We start from the raw sequence: 19,780 nt of genomic DNA, 5'->3' as shown, positions 1-19,780 counted from the left end.
TGCTACCACATTTGGATTGCAGCATTAGGCGAGGGAAGGGATGTTAATTATATTGCAGAAGTCATGCTGGTCACATGACCAGAAGTGTGTCAAAATGGAGGACCTTGTAAATGTTTGGGAAAATCACGTAAATTCCTTCAAAAACCTTCTTCTCCAGACCCATCAGTCAGAATGCTATCAAATTTCAGTTGCAACATTAGGCCAGGACCCAAATAAGGTGCAAGTTCAGTGGTCCTATTTCTTGTGTGCCTCAGATAAGCACCATAAGTTACAATTCATTTACTGGATCCCAGAAATGTAGAAAAAAACCCTTGTAAGATGAGGTTCATCATTGCAAGTAGAGAATGCAGTTTGAAACTATTGTGAGGTAGTATAACCAGGAATTAAGAGACTAATTTATAAATGCTTAAAAAAACTACTATTACAATACACCTGTGCGGGAGTGACAGTCATCTCTGCGAGAAACTAGACTAATTGCAAAAAACATTTCATGTAGATTGCGCATTTAGCACATCTATTCGACTGTTCGATATTCGAGCATGACATATTTTCAGTTTTGACTGTCAAAGATACGTGCTTCCACGTAATAACAAATGGAATCGATATTAATGTCAGGTACGGTTACGTCTCATTGATACATGAGATAAAATCTGTTTGGGCTTTCGCACTGAATTTTCGGTGACAAATAAGCTATGCTGCAACATATTCTAGGCATGGAGCAACTCATATTCTGAGGTACGGCAATTGCTTTCTTCGGGAGAGAAATTACTCACGGTTACCTGTCAATTACAGCTCAAGGAAAGATAAAACTTGCTGGTTATGCTATAACTTGATGCATATACAGTGACACTCCCATCATGTGGAAATGACATGAGTTTATAATTGGTAACACAAGAAGCCCTCAGCTATTCACAACGATTGCTGCTGCTACCATTAAATAGAAGTGTAAGTGTTGTATGTCTTGTAGATACGATAACACACATACTAACTGTGAAATTCAATGCATGCTTGCTTGGCCTATCCACAAGAGTTAGTTAGTTAGTTGCATAGTGACTGACTACCAGGAGGTAGTCAATAAGGGTGTGCGGTTAACTGAAAAACTCAGTTCAGTTCGCACACCCAAACCGAGGTTTTGAAAACTCTGAACCAAGATTTTGTTCGGGGGATGTTTTAAAAAATTGTGTTTGTACATGTACAAGAGTCCAGTAGCAGCAGTAGGAAGGAGTTTGACTGTGAACTTGAGCATCACGTTGCCCATCATTACCTTCCTACCTAACCATCCCATCCTTCCCACCGATTAATTTGCTCTATAGTCATCATTTACTTTCAGTTATTGTAGAGTGTCTAACATGCATTCTGTGGAAGCTTGCTTAGTCCTAGTCAGTAGAATTGGTCAATTTTGAGGGATGAGATGTTTGACCTGAACCAAAGAACTGAGCTAATCACCCCAACCGAACAGAAAAATAACCAAACCGCACACCCTTATTAATCGGGAAATAGCAAATGCAAGAAAATCTCTCCAATAGACCTTATTCCTCGTCCGAGTTCAGAACATCTGAGCATGCGCAGTGCATTTTCAGCCTTAAATTTTGGTCAATTTCTCATCTATTACTAGCTCAAAGTTGCTGAAACTCGGAGATCTGTACTAAAAAATAATTCTCTACAAGGTAAAACCAAAACATTCTGGCTGTTAAAATAAAAAAGTGTTGCAGTGTTCCAAACGAGAGCCGAATAGGGTCTATTTCCTGACTTACCACACAGCTGTAGCTGTCTACTGGACACCAATCACCAAATTTATATACTATACTCTCCTCTGCACTAATGCCAACGAGTCCGTCAAATAATGTCCAGTAGATAGATGGCCAAGAGTCCATAGAAGTAGGTGGTATAATCACTATCACTCTATGTAGTAGAGTAGGTCGGTACAGTAGCAAATGGCAGACAGACAACTACGACACAAACCAGTCAGTCAGTGGATTTGATGGGTAGATACATAGGCCTCGCCTTTTTGTTTTCCAATCTCTTATAAAAAGTGCAACAACAACACTGACGACACCACACTACTCACTCTTACTATCCACAGTTCTGTTCGTTCCGTTCAGAATATTCCAGTGGACTCCACTGGACCAACCGATGACTAAGACAATCGATGACTGTGCACTATATGCAGGAATAATGTTTATATGTGTACGACATAAGATAAACGCGGAAGGAAACCGGAAATATTGCAATCGCACATGGCGATTATTTGACGAAGCAGTGCTAAATACAGGAAATATCAAAAACACAACAACACCGTAAAAACTTCATATGACTGGACACCTGTCCCGTCGTGTCGGCCGCCGATCAATATTCGTGTCAAAAGAAGGATGGCGTATATCAAAGTGCTGGAAAACAATGGAGATCTCTCAATTGTTTTCCAGCACTTTGACGTATATTAAACACATAACGATATGCCATCCGATATTTTTCGATTCTGACAGCTTCTATGACCTAGGCCTATTGCGATTTGCCGATTTGGTGGGGACATTCGGCTATGAGTGGGGGTACCTAAAAAGCTATGCTATGGGCAGGCAGGCGGGCCGCGGGCGGGCAGGCAGGCAGATTATATAATAGGAGTCACAAACCGAGAGTTAACGAATACCAAGCACGAGAACGACCTTTACAAGCATGAGTTCCTGTTACTAGGGTATAGTGTTCTCGGGTCAGGAGGGATTTTTGGCCAACTTTGAAGTCACGTGACGCGAAAACGAAAGTGAATATCGAAAATCTGGCCTGACCAAATCTAGATATTGTCCCATAGATTCATATGCCACAATCAAATTGAAGATAACTTAATAAACGTAGGAGGAGATAGATTTTGAAAATCGTTATTTTGCAACTACATGAAGCAGTTTTCACAAAATTCAAAGTCACGTGACGTGTACGTATTCGAAGATATCGGTATTCTTTCGAATGGACATGAAAGACAAGGTCAGCTGCTATGCAATGACACCATTCACTAACTTTTGCCATGCCCAGTAGAGAATATATAGCCTCCTGAAGGTAGGGCAGTTTTTTCAAACTTTGAAGTCACGTGACGCGAAAACGAAAGCGAATATCGAAAATCCGGCCCAATCAAATTTAGATATTGTCCCATACATTCATATGCCACAATCAAATTCAAGATCGCTTGAGAAATGTAGGAGGAGATAGATTTTGAAAATCGTCATTTTCGCAACTTCAAAGGCCTCGTGACCTTAACCTTGACCTTCGGTGACCTTGAAGGTCATACCATCGTGTACATCTCATCGACCTCTATCAGGCTCACTAATGACCAGATCTCCCACTTCAACTTCATTGTGAACGGACGGACGGATCGAAGGACATCGACACCCATATTATTAGGTCATGCTCGAAGAGATGACCTAAAAAGGTTAGGTTTCATTGTGGTATTGAAAAATTCTGGATCATTGATAATTCTGGCCTCCAAAGCCAGTTGCTGACTGGGAATCCTCTGTCGTGCAAAGTTTGACTGACCACATACTAAGCTTTCATCCTCAGCCTGATGGAGTATTGCTCTCCCTTCTGGGATGATGCTCCTGCCTCTCACCTTTCTCAGCTTCACGCTGTGGAAACCAAGCCATTTAGAATCATTGGTATCTCCCACGATGAGGCTGAGTCTTTGGGTCTCTCACTCTCTCACTGCAGGTAGGTCTCTGATATTTCTGTCTTCTACCGTCTCCTCTCTGGCCTCACCCCCCCCCGCTCTCTTTGAGATATGTCCCCCCCATATTTCCGGTCACCCCTTCAGCGGTCCCCACCAGCAACCCCCTTCTGGTAAAACAACCAAAATGAAGAATCACTGCTCACCTTCACCGTTTCATTCCTGTTTTTTTCCTGCCTTTGGAAGAAACTCCCACAATCTCTTCAATCCCAATATTCCCTCCAGGTCGTCAAAACAGCTGTTCACCACCATTTCTTATCTTCCCCCATCCAAAACCACGATCTTTTCTACCCCTGCTAATCCACCCCAAACCCACCTCCTTCAAATTTCCTGCTTTCCTTCCTGAAAGTCCCTGTAGTGTCCATCTTGTTTACCCCATGTACCCCACCCCATCCCCCTCCCTTCCACAGATCTCCTCGTGTCTCTGTTCCCGACTGTTTTTTTCCTTCTCTCTCCCGCCCCTCTTGTCTCCTGCTACCCTTATACCTTCTGTGTGTTCGCTCTCATACGAGGCTCGAAAGTGCAATCAAAAATGAATAAAATCCAAACCTATAATTGACAGTATCCACAACATTAACAACAGAGATAAGGCAAATGTCTATCTCTGAAAATGTGATTTTTTTCATGTAACACACAAACATTCCAGATGACAAGCTCAAAGCTGCATTAGACAGAGCTGTAGACAAAGTAATGTTCATCACTGAACCCAGATAGCCTCCAACTGTAGTTCGTTTGCGGTAATGTTCCCAGGGATGGTTTGTAGGATATTTGTGAGATTCTTCTTTCTCATTCTCGTTGCTCCAATTATCACTGGTACAATTTCGGCACTCTTCAGCTTCCAGGATCTTTTAACTTCATTCTTGAGATCTTGATATTTGGTCATTTTCTTCATTTCTGCATTATTTAGACCCAAATCACTGTGTACTGAGATCTCAATTAGCAATGCCTTATTTTCCTTTTTGTATCTGAGTATTACAGTGGCTTGCAAAAGTATTCACCCCCTCCAAAGTTTTCACATTTGATGACACCTGAGCTTATTTCATGATGCTTTCAAATCAAACTTAATATATCGTCTCTTCACAAATTACTCCAAAGTGAAAAGCTAAAAAATGCAGATAAAATGTGAATGAGTTCGATTAACATTTAAAAAATCAGATCATCTCATTTGTAGAAGTATCCTTGGTCTTGGGCATTTATAATGATTTGTGCTCTGTTCCAATTGAGCTGACTTCTTCTTAGCCATTCCGGTGATCCTTTGTCTATCCCCCCCCCCCAACCTGTCGAACTCTTTTTTTTATATTTCCCTGCTCTTTTGTCTCTCTTCCAGTTGTCACTATATATCTGTTGATATTTCATCCTGTGTTATTCTTTTGTCTTCTTTGCAATCGTTGGGGCTGTATTTGTTGCTGTTTCGATTTGGTGCGTGACATTTTCTATTCGCACCCGTTTTTGGAAGTTTTTTTCAAGGTGAGAGAGAGATACGATACCTTTTCTCACTTGTGATTATTCGTATGTACAAATTGTATTTGGTAGTCTGTTCAACTTTTCATGTACTCTGCTCATCCTATAGTCGTCACTCTGTGCACTTGAGCTTCACTAGGCCACCCCCTCCTTCTTTCCTCGGCAGGTACATTCTCGTTATGCATAGATTTTTATGGATAGTGAGAAGTTTCCTTGTTTTCTGAATTACGGATATGGTCAGTTTACTCTTCCGCAGCTGTATTGGAATACTGGCACTGCTAGTTGGTTTATGGCATTGATTTTGTTCCTTGGAGGGAGGTATGTTTTCACGATCAGCCTCGTTCTATGCCGGTCTTCTTTGGTAATTATTTTGTGCATTTATTATGACAAATTGGTGGCCCTCTTCGACTCGAAGGTATGATGCTTTGTTGTCTAGCTCCTGCATTGTTGTTTCTAGGTCGATTTTATGTTGATCGATTTGTTGGTTTACCTTGCATGAATGTGCACTTGGCACACTTATTGAGGCCAAATTCCATTTGGATGTCATCATCTATCTATAATTCCAGCAGTGTGTGTGTGTGTGTGTGTGTGTGTGTGTGTGTGTGTGTGTGTGTGTGTGTGTGTGTGTGTGTGTGTGTGTGTGTGTGTGTGTGTGTGTGTGTGTGTGTGTGTGTGTGTGTGTGTGTGTGTGTGTGTGTGAGACCGCTGTTTCTCGACAACCGCTGGTCCGATCGAATTGAAACTTGCCAGGTATATTGCTGGGGACCCGAGGATGTGCCTTTTCAAGATTTGATATTAATCAGACAAGTGCTTCCCAAGTTATGGCCATTTATTTACCAAACCAATGACAAGACACGTTGTTGCGTGGGCGTGGCCGATGGGGAAGGGAAGCTCAGCCGCGTTCCCCATTACGGGTTACAACGTACGGACTTCCGGAGAGTGATGACTTCGTGTATTCTAATAATTTCTCGATTAGTTATGCGCATTTATAGATAAACACAATGCCGCAAGTTATGATCGTTTTCATATTAGACGATGCATAAATTTCGGTAACATCAGAGTGAGCTGGTGTGCTCCGAACCAGGAAGTAATTTTTTTTCTCCCTTCTCTTCTCTTTTTGTTTTTCCTTGCGATGACATTGCGAAAAGGCAAAATACGTTGGCGCTAATTGAATAATTGGCCATTAAAACCTAAATTGCGAATCATCGTAACCGTGAATAATATGCAAACTTTCGGGCCACGCACGTACGGGCACGCAAAAGCGAAGAAACGGCCTGGTTGTTGTTTGTTGCTCGCAGTTTGAATATTTATTTATAATTTTTTTTTATGGGCACGTACTAGTTTTACTAATTTCACGAATTTCAGTTGTTCTAGTAGTTTTTCTTCATTTAGTGCAGAGTTTTATATCATCCATGTACAGTGGATGTGTCACCTTTCTTGTTTCTTTGGACGTTCATTTATTGGATATTTGGGTGTATCCATATCCTCTCATTAAATTAATCATTAAAGTTCAATAAAGTCATTGCTCAGTGTGTGTGTGTGTGTGTGTGTGTATGTGTATGTGTATGTGTATGTGTATGTGTATGTGTATGTGTGTGTGTGTGTGTGTGTGTGTCTGTGTGTGTGTGTCTGTGTCTGTGTCTGTGTCTGTGTCTGTGTCTGTGTCTGTGTCTGTGTCTGTGTCTGTGTCTGTGTCTGTGTCTGTGTCTGTGTCTGTGTGTGTGTGTGTGTGTGTGTGTGTGTGTGTGCGTGTGCGTCTGTGTCTGTGTGTGTGTGTGTGTGTGTGTGTGTGTGTGTGTGTGTGTGTGTGTGTTTGTGTGTGTGTGTGTGTGTGTGTGTGTGTGTGTGTGTCCATATCTACATATTTTTGCTTCAATGTTCTTTTTTCTCTGTAACAGCTTGTCCGATCGATGTGAAACTATAAAGAGGGGGGACTCTCCGTGGACAATATTTTATTGCCAACTCATACGTTATGGATCACATGGCATGGCAGCCATATTGGACTAATTGAAAAAAAATGGACATCTTTTTCTCCAAAACCACTCAATAAAATAAAATTGAAACGGCATGTGTCATGAATTCTCCATGGTTGATAACGATGACATCATTCGTGAAGCGGTATTCCAGCCATAATTGTTTGAATCAAAATCCTTATCTGAAAAATTTGAAACTTCATAATTATATCTGATCTACACATTTGACGTTCACGGATCTACACATCTGACGTTATATCACATATGATGCTCACGGACTATGCAGGTGACAAATCTCATTTGAGTCTCTCTCAGCAGCCGCTCATTGGACACAAAGTCCGACCAGCAATAGCCAAGGATTCACCGAAGAGACCTGGTACCAAAGGAATAAAGTCTCTGTCTCCGATCCCTGATCAGAGTCCAAGACTCACATCCGTGAGAGAGCAAGAATGGAAGCACCAAGGACCTGAAAACTCGGACTTTCATCCTCCTGCACAGGTACCAACAATGCCACACTCCATGATCCAGCGAATCCATGACTCCCCAGGCCCAACCCAGATGTCTATTGACCTCTGGCTCACAGCCAGCAGTGACATGAATATCACTGCCAAGGTAAGTGAATCTCGCCGTGACCTCAACATCCTCACCACAAACAGGTACAGACAAGATAGCAGTATCCAAGATGTCACTGCAAGCCTGGATATTAGTTTTGACCCAGGAAACCTGTCATCCCAGCAGCTCCGACTCCTCATTCAACACCTTGAGGGCCCCCAAAGGATATTCAGATTCTCCATAAAGATGACTGCATCATCTGTGAAATCAAGATCAGAGATCTTGACATTCCCAAACGATGCACCACAGCTTGATCTCTCCGACATCCTCCTCAGAATCCAGTCCATACAAGCGCTGAAAAGTGTGGGGGCCAATACACACCCTTGACAAACTCCAGTAACAACTGGAAATAAGTCAGAGATGGTACCACCACATCTCACAGCACTCTCAGTACCAGAGTATAGTTCAGGCATCAGATTGATCAGTTTTGGTGGCACCCCACGAACACCAAGAATCCTCCAGAGGGCATCCTGATTCACTGAATCGAATGCTTTGCAGAGATCAACATAGGCTGCAAGCAGCCTGTGCCAAAACTCTCCTCTGCGTTCGGTGAGGACCCGAAGGGCAAGGATACGGTCAATCGTTGACCTCTTTGGTGTAAAGCCTGACTGCTCAGGGTGCTGGTGGTCAAGCAGATGGTTGCAAACCTGATCAAGAATTATCCGAGCAAAGATCTTGCCCGGCACTGAGAGCAGCGTCACCCCTCGGTAGTTGTTGCAGTCCTGGCGATCACCCTTCCCTTTCCAAAGAGGGACAACAAGGCCCCTCTTCCAGTTAGTTGGGATGATGCCTGTTTTCCAGGGAGAGCACAGAACTGCATGCAATGACATGAGTACAGCATTTCCTCCAGCCTTGAGAAGTTCAGCATGGATGCCACAGATACCAGGAAATTTACCCCATTTCAACCGGTTCACCACAGTCTGTTTCCACAAACGAAGGTGAATCACAGTTGATTGGAGGGTCAGATGTTGGTTATCTCCACACAAATCCAGATGGTGGTTATTTCCGGATATGTCTGGATGGTGGTTGTGTCCAGTCGTACCCTCCCCTTGCACTGCCTTCCATTGCCCTCCCCTCACACTGCCTTCCCTTGCCCTCCACTCATGCTGCCTTCCCTTGCCTTCCCCTCATGCTGCCTTCTCTTGTCCTCCCCTCATGCTGCCTTCCCCTCACACTTCTTTCCCTTCCCTTCACGCTGCCTTCCCTTCCCCCACCCCTCACTCGACCACACCTCCTCGCCCCGCCTCTTTTTCTTCCCTCTCCCATTAATATACCCATCGTCCAGATGGTAGTTATCTCCAGACGAATCTCCTTACACTGCCTTACCTTAACCTCCCCTCACACTGCCTTCCCTGACATATCTGGAAGGTGGTTATTCCTGGATGGTGGTTATCTCTGCACATATCCAGACGGTGGTTATCTCCGGACATATCCTGATGGTGCCTTTGTCCAGGCGGTGGTTATCTCTAAACGTGAAACGTGTCTGGACAGTGGTTGTGTCCAGACGGTGTTTATCTCTGGATGTGTCCGGACAGTGGTTTTGTCCTGGCAGACTCTCCCCTCACACTGCCTTACCTTGCCTTCCCCTCACGCTGCCTTCCGTTGCCCTCCCCTCATGCTGCCTTCCCTTCCCCAACCTTCTCCTCACTCCCCCCTCCTTCCTTACTCTCCCATCCCTCCTCGCTCCCCTCCCTCCTGTCTCCTCCACTCCCTCTCCCCTCCCCCCTCTCTCCCTCCCCTCCCTCCTGTCTCCTCCACTCCCTCTCCCTCCACTCCTTTTTACTCCCACCTTAATCCCATCAACGAAGCGACGTCTGGTATTTGCTAGTCCATAATATTACATACATACGTACATATAATTGGTGTATTTTAGTATGATTCTGTTAAACATTGACCACGCGGTGTTAACCCCCACAGGGAAATGAAAATGAAGAAGGCAAGTCTAACAATGAAGATGAAGAAGAAGAAGAGGACCAGGGAGCTGTTGAAAGGTTCGTTTTCGTTTTCGTTTTCTCTCTCTCTCTCTCTCTCTCTCTCTCTCTCTCTCTCTCTCTCTCTCTCTCTCTCTCTCTCTCTCTCTCTCTCTCTCTCTCTCTCTCTCTCTCTCTCTCTCTCTCTCTCTCTCTCTCTCTCTCTCTCTCTCTCTCTCTCTCTCTCTCTCTCTCTCTCTCTCTCTCTCTCTCTCTCTCTCTCTCTCTCTCTCTCTCTCTCTCTCTCTCTCTCTCTCTCTCTCTCTCTCTCTCTCTCTCTCTCTCTCTCTCTCTCTCTCTCTCTCTCTCTCTCTCTCTCTCTCTCTCTCTCTCTCTCTCTCTCTCTCTCTCTCTCTCTCTCTCTCTCTCTCTCTCTCTCTCTCTCTCTCTCTCTCTCTCTCTCTCTCTCTCTCTCTCTCTCTCTCTCTCTCTCTCTCTCTCTCTCTCTCTCTCTCTCTCTCTCTCTCTCTCTCTCTCTCTCTCTCTCTCTCTCTCTCTCTCTCTCTCTCTCTCTCTCTCTCTCTCACTCACTCACTCACTCACTCACTCACTCACTCACACACCGCTTAGCTTACGGGAATACCAATCTTTGCTGTGATAGCTAGTCTATGGGGCAAGAACAAACACGGCTTCCTGCCTCCATGCAGGGATAACCAGCGTAGCAAGTTGGCATTTGCAGTTTCTCCACGTGTGCCCATGATGTGCCACTCACAAACCTTATTGGGAGTTCCCTCAATCAACCGTCACTGGTTAAGTCCGTGAATGCGTTCTCAAGTTATAGCACGACAGACAGACACACAGACAGACACGGCTCCTTTTATAATATACGAGGGCCAGTCAATAAGTAACCTTAAACAAACCTTGTATTTTTTTCACAAATTGTTTATTGCATGTTCGTGTGTAACAACTGTTATTTTTCAACATAATCTCCATTGCGTTCAATGCATTTTTCCAGCACTTTAATAAGGCCTGGATCTGCCGAGAAAAAAATATTTTGGCTGCTTGTGTGGGCATTCAGCACCGCCTCTTGGACTATTTTGTCGGATCAGAAAGTGGTTCCACCAAGCGCCTCTTTAAGTGGCCCAAAGATGTGGTAATCTGAAGGAGCGAGGTCTGGCGAGTAGAGTGGACGAGGAAGACACTCAAAATGTATGTCCTCGATTGTTGCAGCTGTACTGCGCGCAGTATGGGGCCGAGCATTGCCATGCCACAGCAAAACACCAGTCGTGAGTAGCCCACGACGTTTTGAACCGATTGCTCGTTTCAGATTATTTTTAAGGAGGTCACAGCATGATGCACTGGAGACCGTGGTCCCTCTGGGCATGTAATGCTCTACAAGTGGGCCCCGGCTATCCCAGAAGAGCGTCAGCATAACTTTTCCAGCGGAATTTTTTGGGCTTCGGTGAACTTGAATGGTGCTACTCTTTGCTTGCCCTCTTCATTTCTGGCTGAAAGTGGTGGACCCAGCTTTCATCCCCCAGTCACTACGCATTGTAAGAAAGCATCGCCTTCTGTTTCGTAACGTCGCAGAAGTTCTTCACATGCGTCCATTTGCCGTTCTTTCAGTTTTGGTGTGACTTGTCTAGGCACCCACCTTGCAGACACTTTGTGGAACCTCAGCACGTTGTGAATGATATAGTGTGCTGAACCGTGGCTAATGTTCAATTCAGAGACCACTTCATCCAGCATAATGCAACGCTTTTTCATTAGCAGGTGCTCGACTGCTGCAACCAGGTGTGGCGGCTGTGTGATGCCGGCCTGAGCGAACAACGTCTGGCACACTGGACACTCTACTTTTAAACTTCCTGTCCCAGTCGTACACCTGCTACAGCGATAAACATGCGTCACCATATTGCATTTTCATTCGGCGATGGATTTTACTGGGATTCATACCCTCACTTGCCAAGAAACAGTTTACAGAACGTTGCTTCTCCCCGGTGCATGCTTCTAAGGGAGCCGCCATCTTGGAACCGCTCTCCTGACGTTATACGCTCAATGTTGCCAGATCTAAAAACGGGCAAAACATGACTCTTACCCATCGATATAACATATGTCGTCTACAACTACACACATTACATTCTCAAATTTATATCACCATTTTAAGGTTACATGATTTTTACATGTATGCAAGTGAGAGGAATTTTTGAGGTCACGTGCCTCCTCCTCTCGTCAACCACTCTGTCACATCAATCCGCCACTGCTCACGTAAGGAGAATACAGTGCAGAGGGGAAGAGGGAAACTGCCATTTTAATAGTGTTTTGTGTTTTTTTTGTATAGTGTTTTGACCGATAGGTTTTAAGAGAAAAAAAAAATTAACTTTCGCTGTTCAGAAATTATTTGAATATATTATTGAATATCAGCTGCTTCTTTGTTCATATCCTTTTCTCACCTGTGTTGCAAGTAGAGCGACCTGCTTTGTAATGCTTTAAAAGGCGGTGTATAACTGGGACGATATATTACTGTTTTATGAATAAAATGGGATTTTTTTTTTTAGATCCTCGTGGAGGATCTCTAAGTCTTACGTTGTTGTTCTTCATCTTCTTCTTGTGGACTTTTTTGTTTCACAGCCGAAGGTTTTCATCGAAACTTCCTGAAACTCGGTGTATATATGTAAAAATACCCTGCGCGGACAGTAACGATCTCCGATTTTGAAAATTCCTCCCAGAAAAAAGTTATGACGTCAAAATATCTCCGCTAATGGAAATCGACTAGAAAATTATCTCTGAAACTAGGCAAGCTTTTTGAATTCTGTTTGCGGGAATCGAACAGGGCATTAGCAGAGATTAATTGCCACACATATGATACATCATGATGACGTCATGTCAATTTTTATGACGTCATTCCTATTTTTTGACATTTTTGTTTCACAACCCAGAGTTTTCATCGGATCTTCGTGAAACTTGCCATGTATATGCAGAAAGCCCACGCGCAGGCAGTAACCAGCTCCGATTTTGGAAATTCTTCCGAGAAAAAAAGTTGACGTCATAATATCGCCGCAAATGGAAATTGCCTATACCAGTGTTTCTCAACCGGGGTTCCCCGGAACCCTAGGGTTCCGCAAGAGGTTGCTAGGGGTTCCGCAAGAAACTAATAAATAGGCTAATGTATTTTTGAGTAGTTTTTGTTTGATTTAATATTCGTAATTTTGCTATACACGTACAGCATATTGTTGGAAACTCCTTGGTTATTATAGCAGAGGCTTCAACCTCTTATATTATTTACAATTATAACAACCATCGGGAATGTTATATTATAACAACCACGAAGCGCGATGGACGCCCGGAATTACGACTCGTCATTGAACATGGCACACGGCCTATACGTGATGACGTCACCAGTGATGACGTGATCTGTCTCATTGCCAATAAATTTGACAAAAAGGGGGTCATTTTTTCCTTAAACCAGGTATCCGAAAAAAATATATTATATTTACCACGTGAACTACGATAAAAAATATAAAAGAGCTAGATATTAATAATGGTATATAATAATTTTTTTGCAGGGGTTCCCTGAGACATGAAAACTATTTCAAGGGTTCCATAAGGGTAAAAAGGTTGAGAAACTCTGGCCTATACCATTATCTCCGCAACTAGGCAAACTGTTTGAATTTTGTTTGCGGGAATCAAGCCGGGCGTTAGCACAGATAATTTATCGCAAACCTGATACATCACAATGACGTCATATTCGTTTTTATGACGTCATCATTAAGAGGATGACGATCTTAGCTCATTTGAGCTTGTTTTCTCTTTTTTTTTGTTTCTTCAAATTACATTCATATTATTATTATTATTATTATTATTAAAACAACCAAATCACTCTGAACAGATCAGCATAAACAGTATTTAAAATAGATGGTGACTGTAATAGTTTTTGTGAAGTTTGCGTCATCATTAGGTGGACTGCCTTCTGACACAAAGGGATTATTCTGATGATGGTCGACTGCTACAGGGATTATTCTGCCTCACATACACATCCTGCACTAAGATATCACTGACCACAATTCACAAATCCAGTCTTTTAGGGGGTTTACCACGTTTCCCAAATCGTGTGGTGCGGTGATCAAAGCTTGTTTCACATCTTGATAGGCATCGTCCTGCTCCTTGCACCAATGCCACTCAATGTCGTTCTTCAGTATTAGTCTTAGTGGGGCAGTACGCCCAGATAGGTTGACAATAAATTGGCTCAAATAATTAACCATTCCTAAGAATCGTTTCAAGTCTTGCTTGTTCTCAGGCTTAGGGTATTCGGTAATTGCTCTCACTTTTTATGGGTCTGACTTGAGGCCCCCAGCAGACACCACATTTCCCACATAGTTCACCTCACTCACGTGAAATTTAAACTTATTTATGTTAAACTTAACATTGTTCTTTCTAGCACGCTGTAACACTTGCTCCAGAATACGATTGTGGTCAGCGATATCTTTTGCCGCAATCAGGTCATCAAAAAACACTTCAACTCCATCTACATCACCAAACAATTGGTCATTTTTCTTCTGAAATATTTCCGAGGCAGAGCAGATCCCAAAAGGACATCTATGGAATATGTAGCAGCCGAATGGCGTGTTAAATGTACACAACAATGAACTTTCATCATCCAACTTGATCTGCCAAAAGCGATCTTTCTCATCCAAAATGGAAAATACACATTTACCACTTAGTCTGGAAGCCATGTCCTCTGCTGTAGTAATTCTGTAGTGTTCACGTTTAACTGCTTCATTCAAGTCTTTCGGATCTAAACAGAGACGCAGGGAACCATTCTTCTTTTCAACAATCACCAGACTGTTAACCCAATCTGTAGGTTTATGCACCTTGGATACAATCCCCTCATTCTCCAGATTATTCAAGGTGTGTTTGAGTTTGTCACGTAGGCTGAGTGCTACTCTTCTTGACGGGTGTATTACTGGAGTAGCACCAGCTTTCAATTCAATATGGTACTCACCCGGCATTTCTCCGAGCCCCTCAAACACTTCATGAAATTCCTGCAACCATTTATCCTTGTCCAGACACGTCTCAGTTACAGTGTGAATTTTCCGAACAATATCCAACTGTGTGCACGCCTTTAATCCAAGAATGGGTGGAGATGAGACATTTGCGACATAAAACTCCAAGCTGTGTGTGACGTCATTGATTGAGCAATCAAGTCGGACCTTACTTTCCGGCGACACCTTGTGATTGCCATAGGAGGACAACACCACATTTGTTTGTTGTAGGTTCTTCAGCACCAGAAGTTGTCGAAAAATACTCCGAGGGAGCACATTGGCCTCTGCACCAGTATCAAGCTTGAAATTGATGACCATGCCATTCACATCGAGCTTGGTAGGCCAAGCTTTCTCACAGGAGTGGACATTCACAGTCAGCTGACCAATGAGCAGTTCGCTTCAATCAGAGCCATCACTGTCGCCACCTCCCTCGGCTCCTTCACATGTGACTGTCCGTAACGTGGGCATTTTCTTCTTACGGTTTTTACACATTTTGGAGAAATGATTTTCGCCTCCTCATGGATAACAAGTTTGACCGAATGCCGGACCACTGCCTCGGACCATGCTTACGGCCACACCTTGCACAGTTACACAGCTGTGAGACACAATTTCCTGGCGAACTTTTCTTTCTCCGATCATAAACAGCATGGATCAGCTTATCATCCGTTGCGATTCTCATTTCCTTCAGCTGGCTCGCAGTCGCTTCACTAGCACGGCAATACATACGGTGGTGCTTTGTGTAGCGTTAGGTCATCAACATTCTCACGAAGAACATGTGCTTGTAGTTTCACATCCCCGATTCCAAACACCAAGCGATCTCGGATCATAACATTTGTAGGTTCTTTGTACTCACAGTTTATTTATTTAATCATTTTCTTCAAGTCTGTGACAAACTGATCAATCGTTTCCCCCTCGTGCTGCAAGCGCTTCCAAAATTTGTACCTCTCGAACAAGCTGTTCTTCTGGGGATTGCAGTGGTGTGCAAACTTCTTCAGGACATCTTCGAGTTTGTTGTTGTCCTCTCCGTCACCAAAATCAAAGGTGTTAAACACTTCCAATCCGTCTTCCCCAAAACAATGGAGGAGAATCGCCACTTGGACATCTTCCGTCTTGCTGTCGGGCCCCCCGTGGCCTTCAAGTACAACTTAAATCGTTGGTCCCAACGTTTCCAGTTTTCCGCTATATTCCCTTCAAGACACAGGGGATCTGGAGGTTTAAATTTCTCCATTCTGGATAATTTACCGCTGCCACCATGTAATATTCACTGACCGAAAGATTCCAATTGTTTCTTCAACTTTAATCCATGCCCAGCATGGCGCCTTCTACCCTGCACCCCCACCCGCGCTCTCCTGGACATGTCGACACATTATGCAATTGGGGGGGGGGGGATGTCCACTCTCAAAGTGGAACCAAACAATTTGTATCCATACCAATACGATATGTGACAGCCGTCGTTTGATTTATTAAAATCCGTTAATTCGTTCCCAAGTTATAACACAATAAACAGACAGACAGACAGACGTGGCTCCTTGTCGAAGATACACCAGCGAGATATCTGTTATACATGGGAGGGAGCCCAAAAGCAAACAGACAATGCAGAAACGGCGAACGCCAAACCATGAAACAATAGATTCCACATTCCTGCTACACCAACAGAAGGTGTGTAATATTTTAATGATGTCAATGACGAAACTGTAACAATAGTGAACACGTGCTTTGGAAAAAAGGATATTTTTTTATCTTTTGATTAATCAATTAATTGATCGATGACTTAATTATTATCGACTGGCAAATACAAAAAAAAAGAGAGAGAGAGAGGACGTAGGAAAGAAAAAGGTGGCTAACGGAGAGATAGAGGACAGAGGTAACTAATGGGCAATGGGACTTGAACTCAGAACCCTAAGATCCTAAGCCAGTCACCTTAACCACGAAGCCAACACCAGGTTTAGGATGGAGGTGAGAGAGATGAGAGATGAGAGAAGGGTGGAGAGGGGAGGGGGTTTGGGAGGAGATAAGCATCATTTCATCCTGATCAGCCACATGGTCTGACAACTACAATTATTTAATTGTTTGAATCCAATAACGTTTTTTTTTTACATTGTCGAGGCTCGTATGAGAGCTAACACACAGAATGCACAACAAGGGGGGGGCAGGAAACAAGAGGGGCGGGAGAGGGAAGGAAAAAACAGTGTGGAACAGAGACATTTAGAGATCTGTGGAAAGGAGAGGGATGGGACAGGGAACATGGGGAATACAAGATGGACACAACAGGAACTTTCGGGAAGGAAAGCAGGGAATTTGAAGGAGGTGGATTTGTGGGGGTAGAAAAGATCGTGGTTTTGGATGGGGGAACATAAGAGATGGTGGTGAACAGCTGTTTTGAAGACCTGGAGGGAAGAATGGGATTGAATAGAGTGAGGGAGTTTGTTCAGAGGTGGGAAAATGGAGGAATGAAAGAGTGAAGGTGAGCAGTGATTCGTGATTTTGGTAGTTTTACCAGAAGGATGTTGCTGGCGGACCTTGAGCACCCCGTAGCAATATGGTGAGAGACATACTGCAGACAGAAATGGGGGGGGCGGGGGTGAGACCACAGAAGAGACAGTAGAAGACAGAATGACTGCCGACCTGCCTGCGGTGAGAGAGTGAGAAACCCAAAGACTCAGCCTCATCGTGGGAGATACCAATGGTCCTACATGCCTTGGTTTCCACAGCGTGAAGCCGAGAAAGGTGAGAGGCGGGAGTACCAGTCCAGAGGGGAGAGCAGTACTCCATCAGGCTGTGGAAAAAAGCTGTCGAAGATGGTTTTGGGGGTAGAGGAGTATCAATTCAATTGATACCACCAATGGCCCCAGGAAAATGGGTCACCTGCATACGTAATAAATAGATGGAACGTGGCCTGTTACTCGGTCCATCACTCGTCAATCCCGTGTTGCATCAAAGCAGGGTTATGTCAAAGCCGGACGTCTTGGTAGCCGATCATCACTGCCAGCAGTTATAAAGTTGCAGTTCTCGTTTTTTTCATTTAATATTCTTAATTTATTTTTGAATAAGGCTCACTTGGCTGTGCCTAGATGGGTTTGAGGGTCGAGGAGTTGCAACTGAAATGAGAACCTTATCCAGATTCCTCCTGATGACTTCATCATTGCGTTTTGCTTGTTTGGGTTCCTTCTGATTACTCCAATGCAGGACTGGACCTCTTTATTCTTCCATTTGATTTGAATTGAATTTGTTTTATTCCCATTTTAAATTCAGTTGAACAAGAAGGGCACTCAGTCGAGCATATACCTCACCTCCACCACGTAATGCCTGATTCCCGAGAACTTCTCAGGCCCAATATATTTTTGAAATATCGTGCTCTGTTTATCGCTTTTGGCCCGATCTCTCAATGGTGAAGAATCACTTTTAAAATTAAATAAAATTCTCGTATCCAGATCTGGATTCGGATCTTCACCGAAATCAAATCAATTTGTCGTGACCACACACCCAACCTGTCCACTAAGTTTCATTCGAATCCGTCCACAACTTTGAGATATCGTGCTTTATATCATTTTTTGCCCTATCTCTCAATGGTGAAGAATCACTTTAAAAATTCTAGTCGTCGGATCCGGATTTTCACCAAAATCTAATCAGTTCGTCCTTGTCACGTCCCCAAGCTGTCCACAAAATTTCATGTGGATCCATCAACAACATTTTGAGATATGCTGTACACAGACAAACAGACAGAAAGGGATGGAAACATAACCTCCTTCACCTTCGGTTGGGGAGGTAATAATAAAAATTCCTCATGAGTCAGGGTCAGGTGTCCAATCAAAGTGGAGTTGCATCAAAGTGGGATGTCTTGGTACCTGGTCCTCACTGCCAGCAGTTATAAAGTGGCATTTCTCGTTATGTCTCTTATTAATTATGTAACACACCAGTGCACAAACACCACACAAAAATTACACAAACACCACACAAAACAAGTCCTGGTGAGGGTCTGCAATCTCTGATTGCTCTTTTTCTTGTTAATTTTCTGAAATTTGTAGAATTTGTTTTGCACTTGGAAATTTTGGGTTACGAAGTGTAAATAAAAGAGGAAAAAGTCTGATTTAATGTAATTTAATTCCAGGCTACAAGGCTACAGAAGGTGAAAATTTTGAAAGGGGGTGTAAACTTTCTCGAGGCACTGTATCGATGTCATGGCTTTGCTTAGTTTACTACTTATTACCCCGCACATGCAAAGGAAATAGGGTTGTTAAAGCAATTTGTTCACTTGTCTATCTGTCTGTCTACAAGCATCAATTTATGATTGAGGAACAAGTAAATTTCAAAGGCATGTTATATTTTGAACATGAATCAGAAAACGAACCTGTAGTTTAGCAGTACTTTTCCTCTGAATTAGTCTCCATCATGTATGCACAGAGAGGAATGAATTTGTTTTTTTTTTAAACTCTGTCTGCCTGTCTGGCAATCAAAGAAAATTGAAAATCATTCCAAACAGGTAACTTACTGTTTTTAGGGATGTTATAAAGGACATAAACAACAGGCGCGAATAACTAATGTGACGTGTTTAATAAGGTGGTTTAAAAGATGCTGCATCAACGGCGGTAAACTTCAAAAACAAATAACTCTATGTCCTTTAAAACCTTCATTTTATTTCAATTGAATTATATATGTGAACACTGTAGAATACAAATCGCCTTTTTGCACTTTCAAAAACCTTTTGTTTCGCAGTACTTGGACAAATATTATGGCATTTTACATCATCTCAAACAATCAAATTTGCTGCTCGCAGACCCCGCCCATGTCCTTTTTTCTCAAGACTGTGATGGGGGTAAGGTGTTCCATGAACTCTCTTGCATCAAAACGTGCTAATGATCTCACCTTTTACAGATGTGTCGACAAGTTTTATGGAGGAATTCATAATTTTTACAAGCGGAATAAAAAAATCATTCATTATACATTCCTTGGATTATTGCTAGTAGGTAAGTACAATTTTAAAACCATACATTTACGTTAAATATAATTGCCTTAAAGAGATATACTTTATTTACTGATTTCTAGAAATGCTCATGTTAAAATGGTGTTTCCTCAATGTGG

At 43.0% G+C, this 19,780-nt stretch overlaps 1 protein-coding gene across 3 annotated transcripts in view; it reads left to right on the top strand.

Annotated features, from left to right (window-relative positions):
• Positions 1-19,780, top strand: part of SLC28A3 (solute carrier family 28 member 3) — an 81,103-nt gene that overhangs the window by 11,558 nt on the left and 49,765 nt on the right. For 2 of the 3 annotated variants that reach the window (XM_085846111.1, XM_085846112.1), the window contains exons 3-4: positions 9,670-9,743; positions 19,574-19,665. In XM_085846111.1, coding sequence (XP_085702237.1) covers positions 9,670-9,743; positions 19,574-19,665 — 166 coding nt within the window. The remainder of the gene's footprint in view (positions 1-9,669; positions 9,744-19,573; positions 19,666-19,780) is intronic. The other variant, XM_085846113.1, reaches the window with a different exon arrangement.

This window comes from Eptatretus burgeri, chromosome 11, assembly GCF_056783735.1.
Source record: "Eptatretus burgeri isolate ZD-2024b chromosome 11, Ebu_testis_v1, whole genome shotgun sequence".
Taxonomy (NCBI): domain Eukaryota; kingdom Metazoa; phylum Chordata; class Myxini; order Myxiniformes; family Myxinidae; genus Eptatretus; species Eptatretus burgeri.
Note: the sequence above shows the minus strand (reverse complement) of the source record. Positions and strands in the feature narration are given on the sequence as shown.